General features: G+C 32.8%; 1 protein-coding gene across 1 annotated transcript; it reads right to left on the bottom strand.

Moving 5' to 3' along the window:
• Positions 1-17,438: 17,438 nt before the first annotated feature.
• Positions 17,439-24,096, bottom strand: LOC120171347 (uncharacterized protein At2g33490-like). The gene is made up of 11 exons (XM_039179056.1): positions 23,762-24,096; positions 23,423-23,495; positions 22,672-22,746; positions 22,174-22,235; positions 22,009-22,077; positions 21,139-21,167; positions 20,839-21,046; positions 20,501-20,755; positions 20,191-20,244; positions 18,523-19,505; positions 17,439-17,816 (listed from the first exon to the last, which is right to left on the bottom strand). Exons 1-11 carry the CDS (start codon positions 23,879-23,881, stop codon positions 17,810-17,812), a joined length of 1,935 nt encoding a protein of 644 aa, XP_039034987.1. The 5' UTR covers positions 23,882-24,096; the 3' UTR covers positions 17,439-17,809.
• Between the last annotated feature and the right edge of the window lie 1,237 nt (positions 24,097-25,333).

Below are 25,333 nucleotides of genomic sequence, written 5' to 3'. Positions count from 1 at the left end.
AAGATCCAAATGAGGTTCAGACTTGGCTTCCAATTATACCAGATTCAGAAGGTATTAAATAAGTGAGGTCGTCCAAAATTCACTCGAATTCATTGCGAAATGAATGTTCGAGAGACGTCAAGATAAAACTTAAGATGTGGCCATTGCAGAAATCCCTGCCATAATAGGAGAAATTGTCCATCTCTTTCATCATTACGTAACCGTTGACCACCACTAATGTAATCATATTTTCTAATGTTTAAACTTATGTTATTTCATTTTCTTTTAGATTCAATTAATGTGATTTCAGCTTGTTTATTTTACAAGATGACCATTTCGTCTATCTATATAATTTTCCAATTAAATGTTTAACGTTTATTTCTTACAATCTAACATAAAATCAACTTTAACCCAACCCTACTTTAAAAACACAAACATTCTAACATACAATCAATTTTAACCCTAATCTTCTTTAAAAACCTTAAACCATACAAATATAACACCCTAAACCACTAAAAAAACCTTAAAGCCAACTATAAAACCCTAAAAATGCTTTAACATAAAGCCCTAAACCTAAAACAGAAGGGCATGAGAACCGCGTTCCGTATGATGCACCATTCAAGGTAGGTGTGTTCCATAGGACGCGCCATTTATAAAACCCATGGAAGGCGCGTTTCATGCGACGACCTTCCCTCCCCAACTAAGGCGCTTCCCCTGCCGGCTGCCGTGGGCCTCATTTTCTCTCTTGAAAAAAAAGTGTTAAATTAAGAATTAGTTTGTAAAGGGTGTTTGATAGGTAGAATTTTTTTAATATGGTTATTTATTGGTCAAATTGCCACTATAAACTCTTAACATCTCATTATTTTTTGAAAAGTATAAATAAATAAAAATTTAGCATATGTTATTATGTGATTAAATTATGGTTTTATGAATTTATACAGTAAATTAAATATAAACATATTAAAAATAATAATTAGAGAGAAGAATTTAAACAACGTGACTAAAGAGATGTGGGGGCAGAAATGAAGTTGGCGTGAGTGGGTAATCCTAATCTTCACCTAATCTGCCAAAGAGGGTGTGTCCGCTCATCCGGGTTTCGTGGTTTATCCCTGTCCTCTGCCCCCTGCCCCTAATGATATGTTTCTTTAATTATAAAAACATATTTGTAACGGTTTAAAATATAAAATAAATTTCTAAAATATTATAATTAAGGGTAAATTACACGTTTAATATCTAAATTATTAATTTTGATCTGTTTAGTACCTAAATTTTTAATTCTTTAAAAACATATCAAATACTTAGTTTTTGTTCCGTTTTAGTATTTTGTTAAAACTTAACGATACTGTTTTTATGGGTAAATTACATTATTCATCTATCAACTATCTTATAACTCCTATTTTGGTACTAAAATTTAAAAAAAATTCAATTTAACTACTCAACTTTCAAATTGCTCCTATTTTAATCACTATAATTTATTGTATTGATAATTTTTGTGACACGATATTTTTTATTAATATTTTATTAATATATAATTTTTTTTAAAGTTAGAGTTTAAATTAGAAGTAATTTGAAAGTTAAGTAATTAATTTAAAAACTGAACTTTAATGATCAAAATAGGAGTGAGAATATAGTTTAGTGATGAATGATACAATTTACTCATGAAAAAGGTGTCACGTGCAAATCACCCGTCAAATTTTTAAAGGCGATGTACAAAAACGAAACAAAAACTAAACGTTATGTATGATTTTGAGAAAAAAAATGAAAACTCAGGTACTAAAATGGACCAAAACTCATGATTTAGGTACTAAACACATAATTTTCCCAATAATTAATTACTATTATAAACAATAATAACATCTAAATAAAAAGCATGGATCGTCATAAAATATAATCAAATTAATGATTAAAAATATTAGAAATAATTTTAAATGTTACAATTATGGTTATTATTATAAATACAATAATAACATCTAAATAACAAGCATGAATCGTCTCACAACATAATCGAACAAACAATTGAAATATATAAAAAGTAATTGTACATGTTAAAAGACTTAAACTGGAATAAAATGTTAACTGAGAATTTACTAAGGTGATGTTTGTTTTTGCAGAGGTAAAAGGTCTGCAGTCTGTGGACCACGTGTGCATGCATCTGCAGTAGAAGAGGTGGACCAAAAGTCTGCAGTCTACAAAAAGAAGACTGTTTGTTTTTTAACGTCTGCAGACTGCTAAAATAAACTAAAATATAAATAAACTGATTTTTTAAACTTAAAAGAGTTTTGCAATACTGAGATTTAAATAATTTTAGTTTTACAATACTGAAATTTAAATAATTCATACAACTACAATAATATTTTTTTTAGAAAAACAAACACCACCTTATTAATTCTATTATAAGTCTCACATAATCACATCTATTATTAGTTTTATAAGTTTTATAGAATAAAATTTATAAATGATCATTAAATTATATGATTTTTTTTAAATATGAAATTATGTAAATACTTTTAATTTTTTAAATATATATTCATAATTTATTTTTATAATTATATGATATTTTTAGAAAATATTTTTTAATTTATCAAATTATTTTATGATTATTTTTTATTTAATTGTGATTATATTTTAAAATTTTAATAACATAATTTATAATTTTTTATATTTTAAAATCTTAATTATCAAACAATGAAATCATTTTTTTATTAAGTAATGTGGTTTAAATACTTAAATTTTGTATAAAAAGTTTAAATATAATTTAAAAATAACAAATCCAAAAAATTTTATATTTAAACTTAAATCAAAATAAATATAAAATTTTAATAATATATAAAATAATTTATATGATATAAAATTAAATATCTATAATATAATCTTAAACAAAATAATATTTAATTTATTTAAAAAAAATTAATATTAAAATTAATATGTATAATATAATATTAAAAAATTAATATTTAATTTATTTAAAAAATTAATATTAAAAATTAAAATCAAATATAATATAATATAAAATTAAATATAAAACCTTTTTGAAAAGGTTAGAAGACGTCTGCAGACATAAGGTCACGTCTGCGCCGCGCAGACTTTAGAAGAGTTTCTGTCTTTTAAAAAATAAACGGTCTGCGAAGCCCAATGTCTGCGCGTGGTCTGCGCATGGTCTGCGTGACGCAGACATAAGAAATTTGCAGACCTTACACTGTAAAAATAAACACCACCTAAGATACTTATGCACGGTGAAATCAAATCTTAGATATCAATAATCTTAGGATCTAAACCTTATTAGAACCAAGACTTCATTGATTAACGCAAGATTCCACACAATTTCTAAATACGTATAATCAAATGGATCCAAATGATGATGTCAACAAGTACACAAATACCATTTTAGTATAAAGCCCAAAAGTAAGTTAAAACAACCGTCTGGCCCATAAAAATAAAATGATTGTAACAAATATGTGCATGACATTGTTCATACTTAAGGATGGCAACGGGTCGAGTGAGAGTTGAGTTTTTGGTCAATCCTATCAAATCCGAAAATATGCACCCTCATCTCGAACATGATACAACTCAAAAATTTTATATCCTCCATCTGATTTGGCCTAAAAAAATATATACACTTCACCCGACTTCAGCTCTGACCCAAAATTTTAAAGTATAAATCCGACACAATCCGACTTGACCCGATCCAAAAATTTTATACACTCGACCCACTCCGACTCTGACCCGATATAAAATAAGGACTTAATAAAAATAATAATAAAATTTTTAAGAAAATTACATTATTATCCTCGGATAGGGTATACAATATAGGTTAGCAGTAAGAATAAACACATGATTTCATATTAAAGATAAATTTATAAAATATTAGAAGATGAATTCATAAAATTTCAATAAACAAAAATATTGATATAAAAAACAATTATACTATATAAAAATTTAAAATTTTCATATTACATTATTTGTATTAAATTAATATCATATAATAATGAGTTAACTAATAATTAATTGCTTCTGTTTGTGTTTTGTCTATTTTTCCTCACTGATTTTTACTGATATAATATATTATCACTTTCATTTTTATTTAATTAAGATATAGTCACTTTCGTTTTTATTTCATTAATATATGGTCACTTTCGTTTTTATTTCATTAAAATATAGTCACCACAAGTTAACTGCTTTTAACAGACTAGGTGACATGGTGTTTTCGTATAATCACACATTTGATACATATTTACATATTCTCTCAAATTAGTCTTACTTTTAATAAATTAAAATAAATGTAATCCTTCAATCGAATTATACCACGTGTTATTGGTGCAACGTGTCACCATTTTGTTGGATGACTAACTTAATATAAAAAATATTATGAATTATATAAATATATATATATATTTAAATTAAAATAAAAAATAAAATATTTTTAAATAAAGATAAACCTCCAATTGAATGGTGACATGTGACACGACACGTGATACCAATGACACGTGTTATCATTTGATTGGATAATTAAATTTATTTTAATTTATTAAAAGTAAGACTAAATTGAGAGAATAAATAAATAACAATGACCAAATGTGGATTATGACAAATTATTTAACGACAGTTAACTCGAAAATGATCGTATATTATGTTTTTTTAAAAATCAATGCGGAAAAATGAACAAAACATAAGTGATCAACCGTGTAATTGACGCTAATACGAAACCGGGGATCTTTAGGTAGGAGTAATATTCATGTATCCCATTTTCACACAACCAAAACCGGCAAAACCTAAAAGTTTAATTAAGACAGATGATGGTTAAAAGATGCAGTCCTCCAATCAGCAGCAGCAACAAAGAGTAGCCGAACTGCAAATACAAACAGATGCATGAACTATAATGAGAACTCAACTAGTCGGAAATATGTATGTGTATCATAGATATATAACGAGAAACCATACCACCCAGTTAAGAAGGAAGTGCAACCATTGTGATAATTGCAATTATTCCTAGTAGGCCGCGGCGGAGGTGGCAGACCAGGTGACGGTGAAGGGTAGCCTTCGTAATAGTAACCTTGATAGCCAGGCGGCGCTGAGGCCGAGTGATGAGTATGATTATATACAACTGACGGTGGGCGGCGGAGGGAAGCTTGGAGGAGGATATGGAGATGAGTCCCCTGTTTTACAATATAAAAAAGACATGTAAAGAAAAGAAAGAACGGAGATTACGGATTACCAATCAATTAATCAGTTACCCGATGGGGTTAGGGGATGATGAGAAACATGGTGATGGCTGTAACTCGTTGCTTCGAATTAGAGACTGCAGTGGTTGCTGGCAGACAGTGAGCCAAGGCCAAGCTCACCATATAACAAGATTGCACAACTAAAACAAAGTGTAAATTTAGTAGGAAGGTTCCCTTTTGTTGAGTTCACAATACTACTCTTTTTATCTAACTTGTTCGCTAAGATCTGTACAAACGAAAATGACCGTAATTGATTATGTTATACCTACAGTGATACTGTCTTATCTAATAAGTGCCTGTATACTTTGTGTTTGAGATCATTCGGCCCAAGGGAATGAGCCAGCTAAGCAACAGGCCACTCAATTCATGCTCCCTCGTGTTAAGCTCGGGTGGTGTTCTGCAGTGATCTTCCCTTGTCGTTGACGGCTCCATCAGGTCAAGAGACTTGGAGCTACTACAAGGTGATGATTCCATTGGCGAGTATAGGCAGAGTGAATCCGGACGGTGGTGATGAAACAAAATGAAGAAGAGGGGCATATTCAGATGGTGACGGTGGATGGCAATGAGTTCTGGTTCATGGGATTTGTTTACTTTGAGGAAGCGTCCGTTCATTCATCTTTCCAACAGTGTGCAAGATTCCAAGGCTACTTGGTCTTAGTGGGATAATCTATGTTTGGGTACATCTAGGAATCTTTCGAACAACGGTCCTTGTATAACAATAATAATGGTGTCCGAAACTCTTATCACAAGAGTGTGATATTTATAATAATTATAATAATATTTATTATATTTGCAATTGCAATAATCTCTGTACAATAAAAAAAACCCTTAATTATAAATTTATATCTTTGGGTACGCCTGTATATAGGAAAGGATTGTTAAGTAAAGATAGAAATGTTTCTGAGTTAAATGATTTTATTCATCCAAAAGAATCTCACTATACAAACCAATTACAACCACAGAAAAGTAAATAATGGAGAACCTATAAACACCATAAGCAACAACAACAACAAAAAACTATACCAAATTCCATTTTGCAACAAGCGCAGAAGAAGGAAGAACGACCTTAGTACATCACCTCAACCTCAATCTGACAATAGGGGCGGATGCATTTGGCACCTTGAGGACAAAGTGCATACCTATTATTTTGGATAAGTTATTAAATATAATTTAATATATTAAGGGAATGAGAAGAAAATATGAAATTTTACACCTATTTTGTTAGAAAAAAAGAGTATAAAAATTTTTGAACCCATTTTTAAATTCTTGGATTCACCACTGTCTGACAGTATGTTTTATTTGCATAACCATACACTCAATTCGGTGATGACTAATCCCATGTAATCTGCCATTTCTCTCTTGCCAAATATAATAAAGGTAACAATACCAAGCTATTTGAATGACGGTCGCCTTCAAGGACTTCCCCCTACCATGAGCTTGAATCCAACTCACCATATCCACCAACAACACATAGAGTCATAGACCAATCAACATGACATGCTCGTAAAACACTAGACCAAACCTGCCTAGAGAATCTATGTTCAGCAAAAAGATAATATCTGTTTTTAACACCATAATCACAAAGAACACATGTAGGGTTAATGTGACCCACTCAAAGGAGCATACAAACCTTCGTTGGCAAACGATCAAGAACTAACTGAGATATGAACGAGTGACGTGGAGAAACAAACCACCCCAGATGATTTTGAACCAAGGGACCTTATCTTGCTTGCACAGAAGAGCCTCCCAAACCTTCTTTGATGGGTAGTTCCCATCCGAGCTACCCACAAGAGCATAGTCATCCCTCATACTCAAAATCTTTTTCTAGGCACAACTATAACTGTTTTTTAATCTGGCCTGCCAAAGAGAACACCCCCTTCGAATATACTCTTTAACCCAGGCCATCCAAAGAAAACTGGACTGATAATGTTTCAGTCTTATATTATGTATTCTTTCGTCATTTTGGTACTTATCATCTATGTTTTTAAACATGATTAATTTATGATAGGAATAGTGTAAATTTAAAAATTCAAACCAGATATCTCGTAAAGTTTTTAAACCTAACATTGTCAGTTTGTCACTAAATCATAAGCAACGATTAGTGAAGTAATTGCTTTACTCGAGTTAAAAGTAATATAAATGAATTTTTTAAATCTCTAGCAATTAACTGTAGATGGAATACATGAATGCCGAGAATTCATTTACCTCTACCAGTACCACCTTTCTGTTTTGTAACAAAACCTAGAGTGCCACAAGGAAGAAGATGATAAGAAAGCCTCTTTTTAGAGCCAAGGTAGAAAAGTCCAGCATGAACGACAAGAGCCTGTATCGTTAGCCAAGGAGACTGCCTGTGAACCAGCCATGAGCCATGATCCATGAGCCAGGCTGCAGGCAAGTCATCCTTGGCTATAATACAAGGGACTCCGGTCCTCATGTAGGACCTCTCTTCCTCGTGTGATTTGGAGACCAAAATCTTATTTGATTGAAATGCTGGACTGGAGGAGAAGGCCATCTATTTATACAAGCAATGAGTGAGCAGGCTGCAGGCAGGCTCAGAGCACATTCGAGTCGGATCATCATCGTTTTCGATCGTGGCCGGGAATATATTCTGCTTTTTCGCATGGGTCACACGATGCCGCCCACCTTTTCATTCATTGACCCGATCGAATCTTCAAACTCCGACAAATGCTTGTATCTGGCAGATACTTAAACCACCGCCAACATTTACTTATTGTTTATTATTATCGTAATATCAAAATTAACAATTTATTTTCAACATTTCAATTTTCGATTAAAATTACGGATGAAAACGTTAATTGATTAATAGTCAACGTACGTTGTTGACATGATATTATTTTATATATATTTAATTATTTATACATCGATGTCACGTCATCAAATTAGATGATGTGATATATATCATATTATCATCTTGAGTAATATAAGATATATTATATCATCACTTAGAGTAATGTGACACATTTCATACCACCACATCAAGTGATGTAATACATGGTACATAAGCAATTTAACACATATGGACTGATAGATCCTAAAATATAAGAATTACGACTCAAAATTTTAATTTTCTTTTGTTAAAAATAATGGATATGTAAATTTTTTTATTCTTTTTTCTTTTATCCTCAATACATTAGACTAAATTTAATAATTTTTCCAAAATAATAAGTTGCAATTAGTCACTATAGAGATTTAGTGTATCCCGTATGAAATTATCATGTCAATAACATAGGTTAAACTTTAATAAACTAAAAATTGATCATTTTGATTAAAAAAATTGAATCACTAAAATTAAAGTGCTCTAAAAAACTAAAAACTAAAATATTGATTCGGACTATGCACTTGTTATTTGCATTGCACGTTCTCCACACTGACTCTTGGGCATTCGTGAAGAGCTTATGGGAAATGAGTCGTCGTCCATTCTGTGTACTTTTTCTCCAACGATACAGTGGTTGTCTGGTGTTAGTGGCCTACTTTTTTGGTGTAAACCTGTTCAAGGGCAACAGTTTTAGAACAAGTATCTTTAAAGCAAATATTTGATGGACCATGGAAAATCAGATTCCAGCATCAGAACAAGGTCATATCACCCTCAGCCGTAATAAGTCATTTCGTTGGAACCCGGTGAAAAGGAGTGTTTGTTGACTTGGATGGTGTTATTCCCTTTTTCACTTTTGTGTGAAGTGGAGAACTCGCAGGAATTCAACTCATCGAAGGAGTGAACGTCGTCGGGGGAATTTTTTCAATAATGCAGTGGGCAAAAAAATTTCTCGAATAATACTATGTCAAAATTATTTCTTGAAATAGGATGAATGTTACAGTATATCAAAGTCGCGTTACCGTCCCGATGTCCCAACCCCTCGAAGACGCATTGTTCTCTGAGGGGGAGGGAGTCACATGGCTTGCCATGCATCTCCCAAGGGGGCCACTCTCTCGGTTTGAGTTGCAAGTGGCCGCATCATTTCGTCGGCAAAGTCGCATGGCATGCCACTCACGTAGGCACAATAGATAACTGACATTCAAATGATAAAATTTAAACTCATGCGTCTCCCAAGGGGGCTGGGTTGCAAGTGGCCGCATACGTCTCCTCAGGGTCCTCTCGTGTGGATGGTAAAATCGCATGGCATGCCACTCACGTAGGTACAATAGGTAGCTGACATTCAAATAATGAAAGTTTAACTCATACTCCTATCTTAATCCATACCGTGTAATTACAAGTTGAACGGCTAAAAAAATTTCTCTCAACTATATATATGTAAAAATGAAATCGGGACAATTGCAATTCGAAAAATTGATAGAGGGGGCAAAAGCAATTGCAAAGATAGAGGGGGCAAAAGCAATTGTAAAGAAGATTAATAGAGGGAGCATTTAAAAAAAAATTGTGTGTTTTCTTTCGTTATTCTAATTTGAGTATGTATCATATGGTAAACTGGTTTAAATTTTTGTTATTTTTTGTCTGATATTAGTCTAATAGTTTTTTTTTTTTTTGCAGAACTAAGGTGAATTAAGTTTGAAGATATTTTATTTGAGGTATTTTACTATTGATTATTATGTTAATATTATTTTTATAAATTTACGATTGTTGTTATGTTAATATTATTTTTATATTGTATATTATCATTTTTATGATTTATGATCATAGTGTACCATAATGTTTTTATTCTAAATGCAAATTTTAAATTTACAGAGAAAATGAGCCAAAGCTTTTTCACGATTATCCATTATAATGGACATATTATGGAAAATGAGGTCGGAGTTATTTTTCAGTCTGAAATACCTATAAATATGATGTTCAAAAGGTACATCACATTTGTAGAAATAAAGCAGATGATACAGAGGAAAATTCGAGCTCAATTGATGGTTGAAGTAAAGGTTCATGGTATGTCGCAATCAAGTTAGATATGTTGTAGTACTAGTTGAAGAAAATGATGATATTGGAACCATGATTGGATTACATAAGTCAACAATTATTTCAGTTATTGAGTTATTTGTTGATGTGCGTAAGATATTTAATGTTCATGGGTCATCAAGAAATGTGGCTGGAAATTCATCTCAAATGAATTTCGTAAGTGAGTTTGAGGACCCTACATACAGGTCGATAAATAATTTTATGGCGTTATTGGAAAGTGGAAATGAAGTCAGTGTAACATCAGTGGCAGCAGAGTACGAGGAGAGAAACATATATAACTCAGAATTGACTGTTGATGTTGATGCTGAAAATCGATGGGGAGAAATCCATGATGATTCTGGTGAATTTTCGGTTGGGATGCAATTTAGAGGAGAAGATAAATCTACGCTAGCGATTAAAGAGTATTGCATCAAACTCCACGTTGATGTCCATGTTGAAGAGTCCAATAAAAAAACCATATATGTGAAGTGTGTTAAATATGGCCCAGAGTGCAAGTGGAAGATCAGAGTGTCTAAAATTCATAGGCACGATACTTGGGTCATCACAAGGTACAATGGTCCTCACACATGTTTGCAAAACTCAATCGAACAATACCATCGACTATTGGACTCCAATGTAATATGCGAATACGTTAAGGTGTTGGTTGAGAATAATCCAATGATCCCTTGTTCAGTGTTAGCTGCATCTATTCGAAGCCAATTTAGATACCAAGTAAAATACGACAAGGTTTAGAATGCGAAAATAAAGGCAATGAAGCTGACATATGGAGATTGGGATACATTTTACAATGATCTACCACATTTGTTACAAGCAATGAAGCGATTCATCCCGGGGACCATAGTGAAGTCTCAAACCATGCATGTATATGACGAAGAAGGTCAACTTGTTCCAGGGAAGAAAATATTTCATAGACTCTTTTGGGCATTCAAGTCATGCATAGAAGGATTTCTATTTTGCAAACATATGGTCCAAGTAGATGGTATGTGCTTGTATGGCCAATATAAGCATGTATTATTGATGGAGTTGCGCAAGATGGTGAACGAAATATATTCTCAATTGCATATGCCATTGTTGAAAGAGAGACAACAAAGGCATGTGATTTCTTTTTGACCAATCTACGTCAATATGTCGTTCGAGAAGATGGAGTTTGCTTGATATCCGATTGAGGAACATGCACTTTGGCGGCAATTGAACGACCAAGAAGTCGTTGGATACCTCCGCATGCATATCCTACATTTTGTATCTGCCATATTAGTAAGAATAGTATCGATCAGTTTCATAACGCCTACATTCGTAGCGAGATAGTAAGCATGAGTAAGTTTTATTTTCAACATTTATGTATTGATTTATGTGTTTTTTTAAATGAGGTTTAACATAATATATATATATATTATGAAACAGAACTACGCCGACCAAATATTTACAAGAGGTTAGAGAATTTGAAGGTATTTTATGATGATCAACGTGTTTTGAAGTGGGCTTTAAAAATACCGCGAGGAAAATGGTCGCTAGCATAGGACAAGAGTCGGTGATACGGACACATGATCACAAACCTTACTGATGCCATTAATTCAATACTAAAAAGTACACGTCATCTCCCAATAACGAGTGTGGTTAAGGAGGCATACTTTAGGTTGGCTAAGGTTTGGTCTGATATATTAAATCGAATATCAAAATATTACTCAAAGTATTTCAAAGTTCATTTTAAATCCTTACTAAAGTGTAAAATTAAGTTTTAATCTTAAAATAATTTCAAAACAATTTTACAAAGTATTTCGAATCGTTTCAAAGCCAAAAATTACAGTTTGTCTAGAGGGAACCGATTCCCCCTGAATGGTTTTGCTCCGATAAATAACAGTGTGCTCGGAGGGAACCGATTCCCCCCAGGGGGTATCGATTCCCCCCACTGTTCAACGGTCGAATATTTGAATTTTACACTTAGGGAGCCGATTCCCCATGAGGGGTACCGATTCCCCCCACGCTCCAAACATAAATATTAATTGTTTTCACACTTAAACGGCTCCAATAACTTCATTAATGATCCCTAACGTTCAGAAGTGATTCAAGGTGTATTTAAGCAAGCTTAGAAGCCATTGATCAATAACAAGAAACATCAAGCAACTAGAATCAAGAGAGAATCAAAGAGAAAGCATCAAACCTCAAGTTTGAGCATTTCAAGTCTATTTTTATTCAATATTCATTTTTGCTTTCAAGAACACTTATTGTGCTCAATTGTATTTATTCTTGAGTGTTCTTTCTTTGTTCTAGAATTGTGCAAACATATTTGCCTTGTGAGTTTTTTCTTGAAAGTTTGCAAATTTGTAATATTCTCTTTAAGAAAAGAGTGTTCTCAAGAATTGGGGTATATTCTTGAGGGAATTGTAAGGTTATCTCTTTGGCCTCAAAAGAAAGAACAAATTAGTGAATTTGTTGGAAAATCCTTAGTGTGGATAGCTAAGGTAGTGGACGTAGACTTTGGTTGATAAAGTCGAACCACTGTAAATCGCTGTGCAATTACTTTCAATCTTCTGCAAAAGCTTCCACCAAAATTTTTATTGCCAATTCACCCCCCCTCTTAGCCGATTCCATCGATCGATTAACTCAACAAACTTGTCGAGGCGGAATGATAATGTTGATAAATGTCGAGGCAAAATTAAAATTTAGATATTTTTATACAAAAAACAATTGAGTTTATAATTCTTGTCGATGTTGGGGTGTTGTGGAATAATAATGTCGAGACAGACGTCTAAAGCGTTGTGGCCATTGCGGTTACTCAGGAGTATGGTACTCATCCTCCTCAATCATTGGGGGCATATCAGCTGGTGTTGTAAATATATGCCCACCACTATGCTCTCTCATTCCACCATTTTGCTCTATCATCCCTCCTGGAAACGTAGACTGACAAATAGTTGTATTTGACATCATAGATGCCATTTGCTCAAAGTCATACGTCGTTTCAACTATGAAAGAGTTTATGGGTGCATGAGGATGCATCAACTCCGAAATGTATGCTGGAACAGAAGAATCATCAAGCGGTTGTGTTGTTTCTGCTTCACATTGTTGAGATGAGCTCATACTTTCACTCGATATAAATTTATCAGATGTACCAATTTTTTTCTTATATTTTTAAAATGTTGCATTTCTCCCAACATTATCAGGTATGTCTTTCAATGATCCCAATAATACTAAAGTTAAGTCGAAGTCTCAAAATTAAATTCATCACCTTGCATTGGATCAAGAAGTATATGAAGTTCTGTTGTTCCAAGCATTAATGTAGTTTGCGTGCTTCGTAACCCAATTCACGTTATGCTTACCTCGTCCATCTAATCTGTGCAAGGGGTAATGATCTCATGGAATGGACAGAATAGGTTGGTGGCACAATAACTACCTCAACACTCGATCCGCAAACAATATCTCAATAAAAGCAAAATGATTCAATGGTGTAACAGCACCCCAATTTTGAAAACCCTCCAAAAGCTCTTATGGCACGCTAAAACTTCTGGCTCCATGTACGACCTTCAATTAAACTGTAAAATTAACATTTATAAAAATTAATTAGACGCAAAATTATAAAATTATAAATAAATAAATAAATATTAATTTATATTTATATTATAAAATTAGGCATCCAAGAATTAATTCACTAGGCAAACTTATAAAATTACAAATAAAGAAATACATATTAATTAATTAATTAATTAATTAATTAAATTAATTAAATAGTATTATTATTATATTATATATTATAAAATATATATTCTTTTTGCTATAAATGTCAATCTTCAACCGAAACTCTTTGACATTATTATGCACTAGCTCCGTCCTTTCTATTTTATGTCTCCATCTGTAAATAAAAAAATATTCATTTCTTCTTTTTAATCACAATAAATAAATTTTAATTAAAAATTTAAATTAAAATAGGGAAAAGAAATATTACCTTCCGGCAAGAGGAAAGTCAATCGTTTTTCGACTAATCACAATGAAAGTCTGTGCCAAGCCCAAGATTATAGCAACATCAGATATCCACTGATTTCTGTTGTATTAATATTATTGACGATTACTGAAGCCTTGCACATCTCACAGTACAAGAACGACAATATCGCATATCCCCAACTGTACTGACTTGTATCCCCAAAATTTCTCAGAAACGGGAGATACTGCGTGTGAACCACATTATCGGATTTATCCGGCATCAAAACTTCCCCAATCAACTGCAAGATATATGCTCGAGTTGCATATACAATTTTTTCTTGGATATTATTTTCTTGGAGTTTAAATTGATTCTCTAAACACGATAGCCTCAAACGACACCCTTTTAAATCTAGACTTACTACTGTCTGCCCAAGAAACTCATTACAAAGTTCTTCCACGGTTTTGTAATCATTTCTCATCACCATCGGCATCCCATTTGTTGGAATCTCGAGTTGGAAGGCCATATCTTCTAGGGTTATCGTGCATTCTCCGCACGAGAAATGAAATGTATGTGTTATGGCCTCCAACATTCAATCAATGCACTTATCAAACCCGAGACCAACTTATACTCTCGAACAAATGTAACATAATAAAATCCAGCCTCTTCCAGGTGATCTTCAATCAAAGGGTGTGACTTAGCGAGAATATTGATCCGATTACAGAGGACTCGCTGCTCGTCTTCCTACAATTATAATATTCATGAAATTAATCAATTAATCATAAAATAAACATTAATATTTATGATATTTAATAAATAAGTATAATATTTTATTAAATAATAACAACAACATCACTCCCAAATGGCTAGAAATATGTTGAACGTCAAGATGAAGTAGTTGATTTTGTTCTGCCATTTGAACGAATCTGCAGAGAAAATTTTATAGCATTAATAATTTAATAACACATAAAGTTGATGCTGCTCGGAGGTAAATGCTGCATAAAAAATAAATACTACTAACTACATCTAAGTATTCAACACAAATAAGAAACACATACAAGTTACATACAAAAGTAATATCTATCCATGCATCTAGTTTAAACGAATTAGTTTAGTAGATTAAATGTTGAATAATGACAATATTATAATGAATTCAATTTAAAAATAATCTACTAAGTAACTAATTTAATTTAATCTAAAAATAATCTACTAAGTAACTAATTTAATTTATGTGTTGATGCTGCTCGGAGGTAAATGCTGCATAAAAAACAAATACTACTAACTACATCTAAGTATTCAATACAAATAAGAAACACACACAAGTTACATACAAAAGCAATATCTATCCATGCGTCTAGTTTAAACGAATTAGTTTAGTAGATTAAATGTTGAATAATGACAATATTATAATGAATTCAATTTAAAAATAATCTACTACGTAACTAATTTAATTTAATCTAAAAATAATCTACTAAGTAACTAATTTAATTTAAATAAGTAAAAGTTCGTAAAAAAATAACAACGAAACATTACATTGTTTGAATCTTCTCCTTTAAAACCAATATACATTATATTTTTAAGTTAAATTCAAGATAATTTATTTTTAAACTAAATTTCATTCGAACTCAACAACATTAATTAATTAAATAATCACTTTAATAAATCGAACAAATTAAAATTTATTATCTATATTATTCATATTATTTTATAAATAATATAGATTTTAAAAAAGAAAACTAACAAGGTTAAATTTGTCAAATAATGTAGCACGGACCGACTTTAACTTTCTTTTCTTCTTATTCTTTCTTCCTCTTTTCTCTTATTTCTTTCCCTCCTGGTGTAACCCTCCCTCCCTACACCCCATATATATATATATATATATATATAACCCAACCCCAACCCCCAATCGTCCCTCCCTCCCACCATTATTGCTCATTATTGATGCCCTATGCAGGACGCAGTCTGCATGCATGGTAGTCTTCAAGTGGTTCGTTCACTGGCGTATGCATGGTTCACGAGTGTAGGGGGAGTTGCATGGATTTTCATGCGTCCTTCGTGGGGTGGGGGGAGTAACATGGATTTCCATGTGTCTTCCACAGGTTTTTGCTCAACGTGGCAGCAGCGCATGGGGTGGCAGCAGTTGCATGGGGCATGCAGGGGGCTCGCATTGATTTCCATGGGTCTTCGGGGGAAGACGCTGAGAAGGCACGGCGACTCTGACGGGATAGACGATGGGAAGGCACAACGAATCCGACTCTTTAGGGGAGACGCGATGACTACAGTGTGTCTCCGTTCAACACTATAACATTCATCCCATTCAAACAAATAGTTTCTCGTGTGCATTATTCTAACAATTATTTTTCTCCACCGCATTATTTGAAAATTTTAGCCGAACGTTTAACTCTTATTTTCAAATCTTCTTCAACAAAGATGGAATAAATTAGATAATCGGATGTGTTCTTTTACCTTTTTTTCCTGCAAGGGCGACATGCGTTTATTCACCCGCTTACCTCAATTCTCTTGATTTGTTATAGAAATAAAATTTTACTAGATCTCAGTATCGATCGAGAGCCAAAACATAATATTATAATTTGTATTATATTTTTAGTAAGATAAAAGAGAAATGATTACTTAAGATTGAACCTAAAGACTTAATGTAAATTAAAAAACTGAGGTGATGTCTTGAATTTTTGTCAGTCTTGTTTGGATACCTTAAATTAATAAGAGAGATAATTGTTTATAATGATTTTTTTTAAATATAATACTTTCATAATATATATATATATATATGAATAAGACAAAAATATATATTTTACATCAAAATACTTTTCAATTTTCTTTCTTTAGCTTTCTAAATAAAAATTTAACATTTTAAGGTAAACACAAAAGATAATCTATTATTCAACAGAAAAACACCTTATTCAAACATAAATAAAAAAATACCTTTGTCAGGTTGATCTTCACTCTGAAATTCAAATTTTCTTCGATTACTTACTCATTTTATTTTTCCTGAGATTTTATTTATGTCAACTCACATATACAAATTATATTGTTTAGATATATATATTTATCCTCAAAAATATTTCTAGATCCAACACTCTCTTCCGTAAGGTATATCAAATGGAGTATTTGATTGCTCGGTGTTATATTTGCTTTGCTGGCCTACTCTTTTGGTAGTTGAGGAGTGACTTCTACTTCAAATGCAGGGCATGGTATGGTATATTGGTATGGGGTAGCTTTAAAGGTGTTGGGGTAGTATGGGCAGGCCAACAAGATGTCCCCATCTAGTCATTATTCATTATCTTCTGCATTAACTAAAATCTGCAACACACAACATGGAACCTTACCTCTCTAAGAATCCTACTTTTTCACGTTTTCGCATAACAAAAAAACACCCCAAAAAAAACATTTCAGCTTTGCCTACATGAGCAAAGTTCTCCATTCACAAAACTTATACAACTCCTGTTTCAAACCAAACTCTTAATACCAAACTACTATACCGATAAAATAATTGAATTCATCTAGTAACACCTAGGATCGAATACAAAATTCCTCAAAAACGACGAACGCATACGCATAGCATGGCAAGTATTTGACTGATTCATGCCAAGCGTTCATCAAAATATAGACAAGTGGCTAAAGTGTAACAATGACATAGAATAAGTAGACAAGAAAATATATGCACTTAACCGAACCTGTATGTTACGATAACGACAATCGTAGCCCCCGTGGGTTAGGATTGAAATCAGTACTAGAATTAGAGATATATATAACCAATCAGTTCCTGCATCAATCACAAGCCGATTGTCAGAAATAGAACATAGAAGATAATCTATACATGAAACGGAATTTGTTCGTTTCGTGCCATTTAACTATAGACCTTATATGCCAGGGATAATACCACAAAGGAGGAACATTAAAGGAACAATCTTAATCTATCAAAAGTTTCTACTGCTGTTGCTTGTTTTAAAAAGATAGGGGTAACAACAAAGTAATGATGCCAGTATGACATGAAAATTCCAAGACTGCTTCAAAAAATATATCAAACTATACATCCTAATAAACTGAGAAAAATCAACAAAAGTATCGGCTAGACAAGCAAAAAGGCGAAGTTCATTGTGAATTTACAGAATTTAGAGCCTATATTTAAAAATAAATACACAATGTATAGAATACATTATAAGTCATGTAATTGCCATGAATAAACTATCAGACCTACCCACAACCAACCACAGTAAAATATGGTGATGATCTCACTCAAAACACAGCTGCTCAAAGTTTTAATATTTTGAGGCATATTCAGTTTTAACAAGCACTGAAAGTATCTATTGGGAGAAAATTGCTCAACAAACAAAGACAGATCAACTTGTAAAGTGATCCCGTTCATTGTTCCCCTGAATGGTACCGTCGCACTCATTGGGACTTCAATCGTTTTGGCACAAGTTTTTCAAAATGGATCAAAGGAAACAAAAGGATTGTGTATTGATTACCTATCAGCAGTCTTCAAATTAGTTGACGATGGATGGATTTGTGATAAAGATATTGGTGTCAAAGGAGGTGAGGCAAGATCTTGAGACATCCCTGAACTGTTGGCGGTTTCCAGAGGCTTGGACACAGGTAATGACATCACTCTGTGACCGAATGAGGGTATGGAGAAACTGCGAGTGACAACATCTGGAGGTTGCGGCAGTGGAGCGGCAGTTTTTGACACTTTTGATTTATTTGTAGCAGGGAGCACTTGACCTCTAGGCATTAAGGGACCTGAATAACCAACCAAGCCTGAAGGTCTTGAAGACTTGGAGGCTGAAGTGGCTGGGGGTCTAGGAAGTTCATGAAGCTCACTAATTTTAGGCGTGGACACAAATTTAGGGGAGGTATTTGGTGATGCTTTTGGAGATACTGCATGCACTTGAGACATTGGAGTTCTCAAGATTGGCCCAGAGAATAATTGGGGATGTTCCACTGAAACTGGCTTGTGAGGCCCTGGTTTACTTTTCAATGGACCCGAAAAGGCTTGCCTTTTAATTTTCTTGGAATCAGAAGCAGCCGTTGGACGAACTTGTGAAAATAAAACCTTATCAACCAAAGGAGGGGGCAGTTGAGTTGATGAAGCAGGATTATTGCTCTCTTTCAGTACTACCTGTGCATTTATAATAGCAGATCCAGATTTTTTTTCATCTCCCAAAATCCTCTCATATTTCTTAAGTTCAAGAGGAGATGAATGCCACAAATTGTTCGAATGCTCATTCAAACTTGACTTGAAAGATTGAGGAGCTGGATTACCTAATCCAATAGAACCTTTTGTAGCAACTGGTGTAGGTAATACATACGAGCTGAACTTTCGTGTCGATAATGGATGAATTTTCTCAGAAAGCTCAGGTTTATTCCCAGCAAAAAGAGGAGCAGATTGGCTGCTATTCCTTATTGCCCCTCCAAATGAAAAAGAATGACGATGGGTTCTTTCTGGATTTTCCTGTAACATAAGGAACAGTAAATATACCAGCAATAAAGTTGACATTTGCTGCAAATGAGGGGAACAAAATAAATTCCAAATGAGGTTATAATGTTGCTTCAGTTAAAGCATAACATACTTTGTATTCACTATCGTCAATGCATATAAATCTCTTGTCCAATCAGACTCAGTTAGCGAACTTGCATGGCTAATTTAGCCCAGAGAAAACTGATATGTAAAGATTAGTTTCAAAATTGTTAAGTGGTCTTCTCCTATATCTTGAGTATTGGGTTTTTATGGTCTTTTATATTAAAGTTGGGCCTCTTCGACTATAATCAATTGGTATAAAGCTGGATGCTTTAACATGGTATCAAAGTGCAAGTTCTATAATTATGTTTCTTTCTTCCTAAACCATATGAGGTTGACAACCAACCCCCAGTGAGGTTGCCCACCTTTAGGCCTTGTGCCCTATATTAAGGGGAGTGTTGGGTTTCCTGTGGTGCTACATTAAAGTTAGAACTCTCCATCTATAGCTAACTAGTTCTAGGCCAGATGCTTAACAAAAAGATTTGATAGTTAAATCTTGAAGAGGTAGGAACGGGCAAGTAAAAAACCATTTCATACTTTAAAAACTATAATAATTTTGCAGCATTTCGAAGACATAATATGGATTGCAATCAATGGAGTAATATAACCAGTTCCTTACCTTCGCAGCCTCCACCGTTGCAACTTGGGGAAATGTAAGGCCTACTTCATCCGACTGCAAAATCACAAGGAAAATTATCACCCAAGCAAAACTCACATGGAATCAATTCTATAATTAATTCATTTAGGACAAATAGGTTAAATACTATTTCCTCCATGTGCTTGTGTGAGGTCAGTAGAATTTTCTTTATGACAATCAGAAGAATGGAATCCATTCTACACACACAAACGCACAATAGAAAATAACGATTGCATTTCGGCAAGGAAGAAGTTAGCTTTTCTTATCAACAAATAACATGTTAAATAGTCACCTCCATTGAGTGTCGTGAAGCAGGAATCATGTTCTGATCTTGATCATTTTGTACATAGTCAAAGCTCAGCTCACCATCATCCTCATCACTATTGTAATCATCATCATCTTCATAAAATTCAGTATCATCATCATTATCCCCATCATCATCTTCAAGTCCACTGAAGCGATAATCAATATGCTGCAGTTCAGTGATCTTCTGCACATGTGGCTCCACTTCTTCAAGAGACTTAAGAGCCTTTTTAAAAAAGTTCAGCTGCTTTCAAGCAAAGGGAGATAAATCAATAACCAACAATTGAAGGAATAAGAAAGTTCAATAAAGTAAGAGGGAAAAGAAACCTGAGCAGCATGGTGTCGTGCTGCTTGTGTAAGAAGGCTTCTTGATTGTCCTTGCTTTAGAGATTTCAATCGGAAAACAAATAAAGTTGCCTCTTCGTCATATTCATCTCGCGCTACTTGTAATTGCTGCATGGAAAAGTTCTCCCCTTTCCTACCTTTTGATCTTCCTTTTTCTTTGAGTCCGGTTGCCATGTGCTCATACACATCTCTGTATAACAGACCATATATCAGAAGCCATATATTTGAAAGATAAACTTCGTGAGTGTCTATTTGTTAAAAAATAAATGAATAAACTTGGACCTTTTTTCATCACATTGTCTCTTCATCTCCTGTATCAACAGGGGGGAAATCAATATTACATCATTAAAAAAATTCTTAACCGGTTCAATAGTACATAATGCTCTTATAAAAAAAATAGTACATAATGCAATATGTTTAGTAAGTAAAACAATGTGATTCGAAAATGAGAATTTACACTTTTGTAGATAATGTTCACATAATACCTAAGAAAATGGCGATACATTAACGCTTTTGAAGAGAACAGAACAAACTAACAGTGTCAGAATTCAGGATACCAAAAAATCCCATATAAATCATGTATCCAATGTTGAATTATTATCTCAGCCGTTGAGGTGTTTGAATGTAGTTAAGCCAATAATGATTTCAATATATGAAGCAAGTTTTCAAGGGGTAGGCCTTTTGAGAACTTTCTGGATTTCATCTCAAGGAATTCATATGTTAAAAGAAAACAGGTAGCTGAACAAAGAGGCATTTCTTGGTGTTGATTGGTGAGTAAGTTCACTTTATTGGAAGAAGTAATAAACAAAACAAATATAACATAGGCTTCTTTTCCCTCTGTTGTTCACTCTCAGACAATTCCCAGGTTTCCACTTTCAAAACTGTTTTATGTTAGCAGGAAAAAGGTGAGATAATAGTCATAAAAGAAGACACCTAATTATGTAATATTCAACTTTTAGTCAGATCTCTGGCCATCATTTTAATTTGTAAATGTCCAAAAGTTAGGAAGTAAAGGACATTAAAAGAAATAACAATTACGATAAAATAATTGCGCACCACATTGACAAGATAGAACAATAAAAAATAGTAAAATTGGCAGCAAAAGACCATATAGAAAGTGCCAATAATTTAATGAAGTCCTTAAGAACAAACCTCAACTATTCGAAGTTCATTAAGAAGAGACTCTGATGGGACCGTGATTGTCTTGGATATATGAGACCGCTGAAGGATGCAAAGTGATAATCCATTAGAACAATAAAGAAGTAAGATGTAAGAGATTTAATGAGAGCTTCCAGAAGGAAAAAAAAGAGGACTCGCATAGCTGTCAACAAGTTTCTGGAGTTTGAACTGTACTTTTCCAAGCATTAGTAATACTCTACCTGCCCAGGAACAAAAGCAGCTTATTTTCATACATCCATTTCTTAAATGGTTTACTATAACAGAACATGTGTTCAGTTCAAGAAGAAATGTAATGCATTCTATCTGGATGTTCCCAAGATGGTAAAACAGCTTCCATGCTATCAGATTTAGAGAAGGAAAAAAACGTTATCTTTCTAAAACAAGAGAGATTGAAGGTGACAACTGTAAGGATGCAAAGCAAATTCGGAAATAATAAATGTGAATGTGCTAAGACTTTTACTTGATTCAATCAAAACTCAAGAAGTACTCTAAAATTGGCAGTTTATGGCGGAAAAACTTATCTACTGGAAAGGTAATGAGCTCAAAAGTAGAGTCTTAAACAGAAAGTCATCTGTTATTTGTTCATGTTAATCGGAAACATTGAGATTAAAAGTATAACAGAACATATCCACTTACCACTTTCTTCGTCATCATTTAATGCAGTTTTCTCAAGAAGACAAGTACCCATCTCCCGCAATGACTCTGAGAATTCTGACAATAGCAACGACTACATTAGAGATCTCAAGATTGGCATTGCATAAAAATTCTTCCATACCATTGACCAAATAATTAATATTTGATCGTGATTGAGCGTGAAACCAACATATATAACATCATTAATGAACCAAGGCCTAAGGCCATCTATTATTCTTACGGCAACTATTCCTATTGTTAGATTTATAAAATTGTCACTCCAGGGCTGGGACCTGAAAAGAAAACTCGATTAAACATTGCATTGGTGCACAAGAGAACAAATCATGTCATAATAGAAAGAGCTTGACATAGTTTATCGATGCTTATACAACAATAGATAGATAACCAACACAACGGATTTGAATTTCATAAACGATGTAATTGTATAATAATGACATGTAAGTGTAAGTTGCCTCTTTAGTGGTGAACTAGAAATACCTATAAACATTTAAGAGCTTGAAATTCATGTTTATACACCTTTCAGATATTAACTAAATTGAACCTTAACTAGTTTGTACATAACTTATGTTTTATTCTCATAGTTTATATAGCAAATGAAATTGAAATCCGAATTTTTCACATCTATATTTCTAAACAGCATAAATAACTGCCAGCAAAAAAAAGTGATTTTACTGAAAAAATATTAGGAAATACAACAAACTGACAAACACAAGAAAACATGTAAATTAAGTACCGTAAGCACAATTAGTAGTTGCTGCCGCTGCAGAAAGTAAGCTGTCGTAGCAATCTCTCATATCCTGCATATCCTGCAGATCATACGAGTCCATAGATAAATCAACTTTAACCTCAACAATATAATCACCGTGCTTCAATTCTTTTCGGGAATAGTCTCATGAGAATGAAAATTTCAAGTCTTTTTTTTATATAAAAATAAAGGAGAGAGAGAATAGATACAGTATCAATCCTTCCTAAAAAAAATCCTCAGAATCCATAATACTAGCAACGCCCTAATCAGAGAGAAAACCCTAACTGAACAATTGTTGAAGAAAAAGAAGTTGAGGGGGAGAGAGACCTGAGAAGCTTGAGCGAGCTCTTCGAGTTGAGGCAAAGCTAAAACATCATTTCGCTCCTTGGCTTCACCGGTGTGCTTGTGATGTGCTAACCCTCGCAGTCTTCTCAAAGAAGTCTTCATTTTGTTTTACCTCAAAAAGGAACTTCGGTTCAGTCTCCGATTCCAAAACAAATTACCCCCAGCTTCTTCTTCTTGTTTGTTCGAGTTTAATGTTTCTTCTTTCAACTTCGCTTCGCTTTCATGAATCGGGTAATAGAGCTCATAAAAATCAACAGGGCTACATATACGGTTCTACCCTGGAATTTGCTCTTTCTTGACTTCTTCGTTTGCCTTTTCTTTTTTTAATTGTTACGTTTTATTCCAAATAGCTATATATTTATTTAATGGCAAATTCGATGAGAAAAACTAATATAAATTAATAAAAAAAAACCAAGTAGTCAAACGTCAATAATCCCTTTTCTAATTAACAATTATGAATGGGGTTATCATAATTATAGTCCTTCAATTAAACTTCTCAATATGAAAATTCATGTAATTATATACATAATTGCTTTTCTTAATTTCAAAATTAATATTATTCAAAATTTAAATTTATTTAATCATAATTTGTTCTATTAGACATCTTCAACTTTATAATTAAATACTATTTTAGAAATTAAATTTATGTAAATATATAATTATAATTTATACTATTAAGTATAAAATAAAGAATTACAGTGTAATGAAAAGATATTAAAAATTATAATTATTAAGGTAATAACTATATTTTCATACAATTATATTATAATGTCCAAACGTAATCTAAGTGAATATTATACACATGTGTACGATAATATTAATATATTATAAAGTAATTGACAAATAATAATGAATTGGATCTAAGTCCCCATCCAACTAATCTTAATAAAGTTTTCATTAAATTAAAATACAAGGGACACAATTAGGTGTTTCAATTTTTTTGCTAAATATAAATAATGCCTAAATTAAAATTTTTTAGAATATTTTTTTTATAGAAACAACTAATTTTATTCAAAATAAGAAGTTCTCAAATTATAATAAAGATTTACAATCACAAACGTAAATTAAACACATAATTAGGAAAATTTCCTATAATCATTAAAACAAAACTAGTAACTTAAGATCACATAAGGATCGTACAAGGAAATATTAAATCTAACCAAGAAACTTGAACAAAGATAGATACAACTAAATCTGATTACATCGACAAACGAACTATAAAAATCAAGCTATTGACAGACCATCTAAAAACTGTAAATCAGACTCGAGCAATGTGAAAAACTATTCACGAACACAAATCGGGTATCCAAATCTAATCAGATGGTCTAAAGCAGGGAAGATCACAAGATATCATATAATATCATCTTGATCAGTCGTGATGATGTTAAATCAACCCTTAGAAAAAATATAAATAAAAAATGACCAAAGAACCGAAAAACATGCAAAAATATATATAAAAAAACATTCCATGAAGACGGATGAAAACGTGCAACATAGGCAAACTTATTGAAAATCAAAAATAAAAAGAAAATAAAGATTCGATACAAAAAAGAA

This window comes from Hibiscus syriacus, unplaced genomic scaffold, assembly GCF_006381635.1.
Source record: "Hibiscus syriacus cultivar Baekdansim isolate YM2019G1 unplaced genomic scaffold, ASM638163v2 tig00111832_pilon, whole genome shotgun sequence".
Taxonomy (NCBI): domain Eukaryota; kingdom Viridiplantae; phylum Streptophyta; class Magnoliopsida; order Malvales; family Malvaceae; genus Hibiscus; species Hibiscus syriacus.
This window is presented reverse-complemented; position numbering and strand designations above follow the sequence as displayed.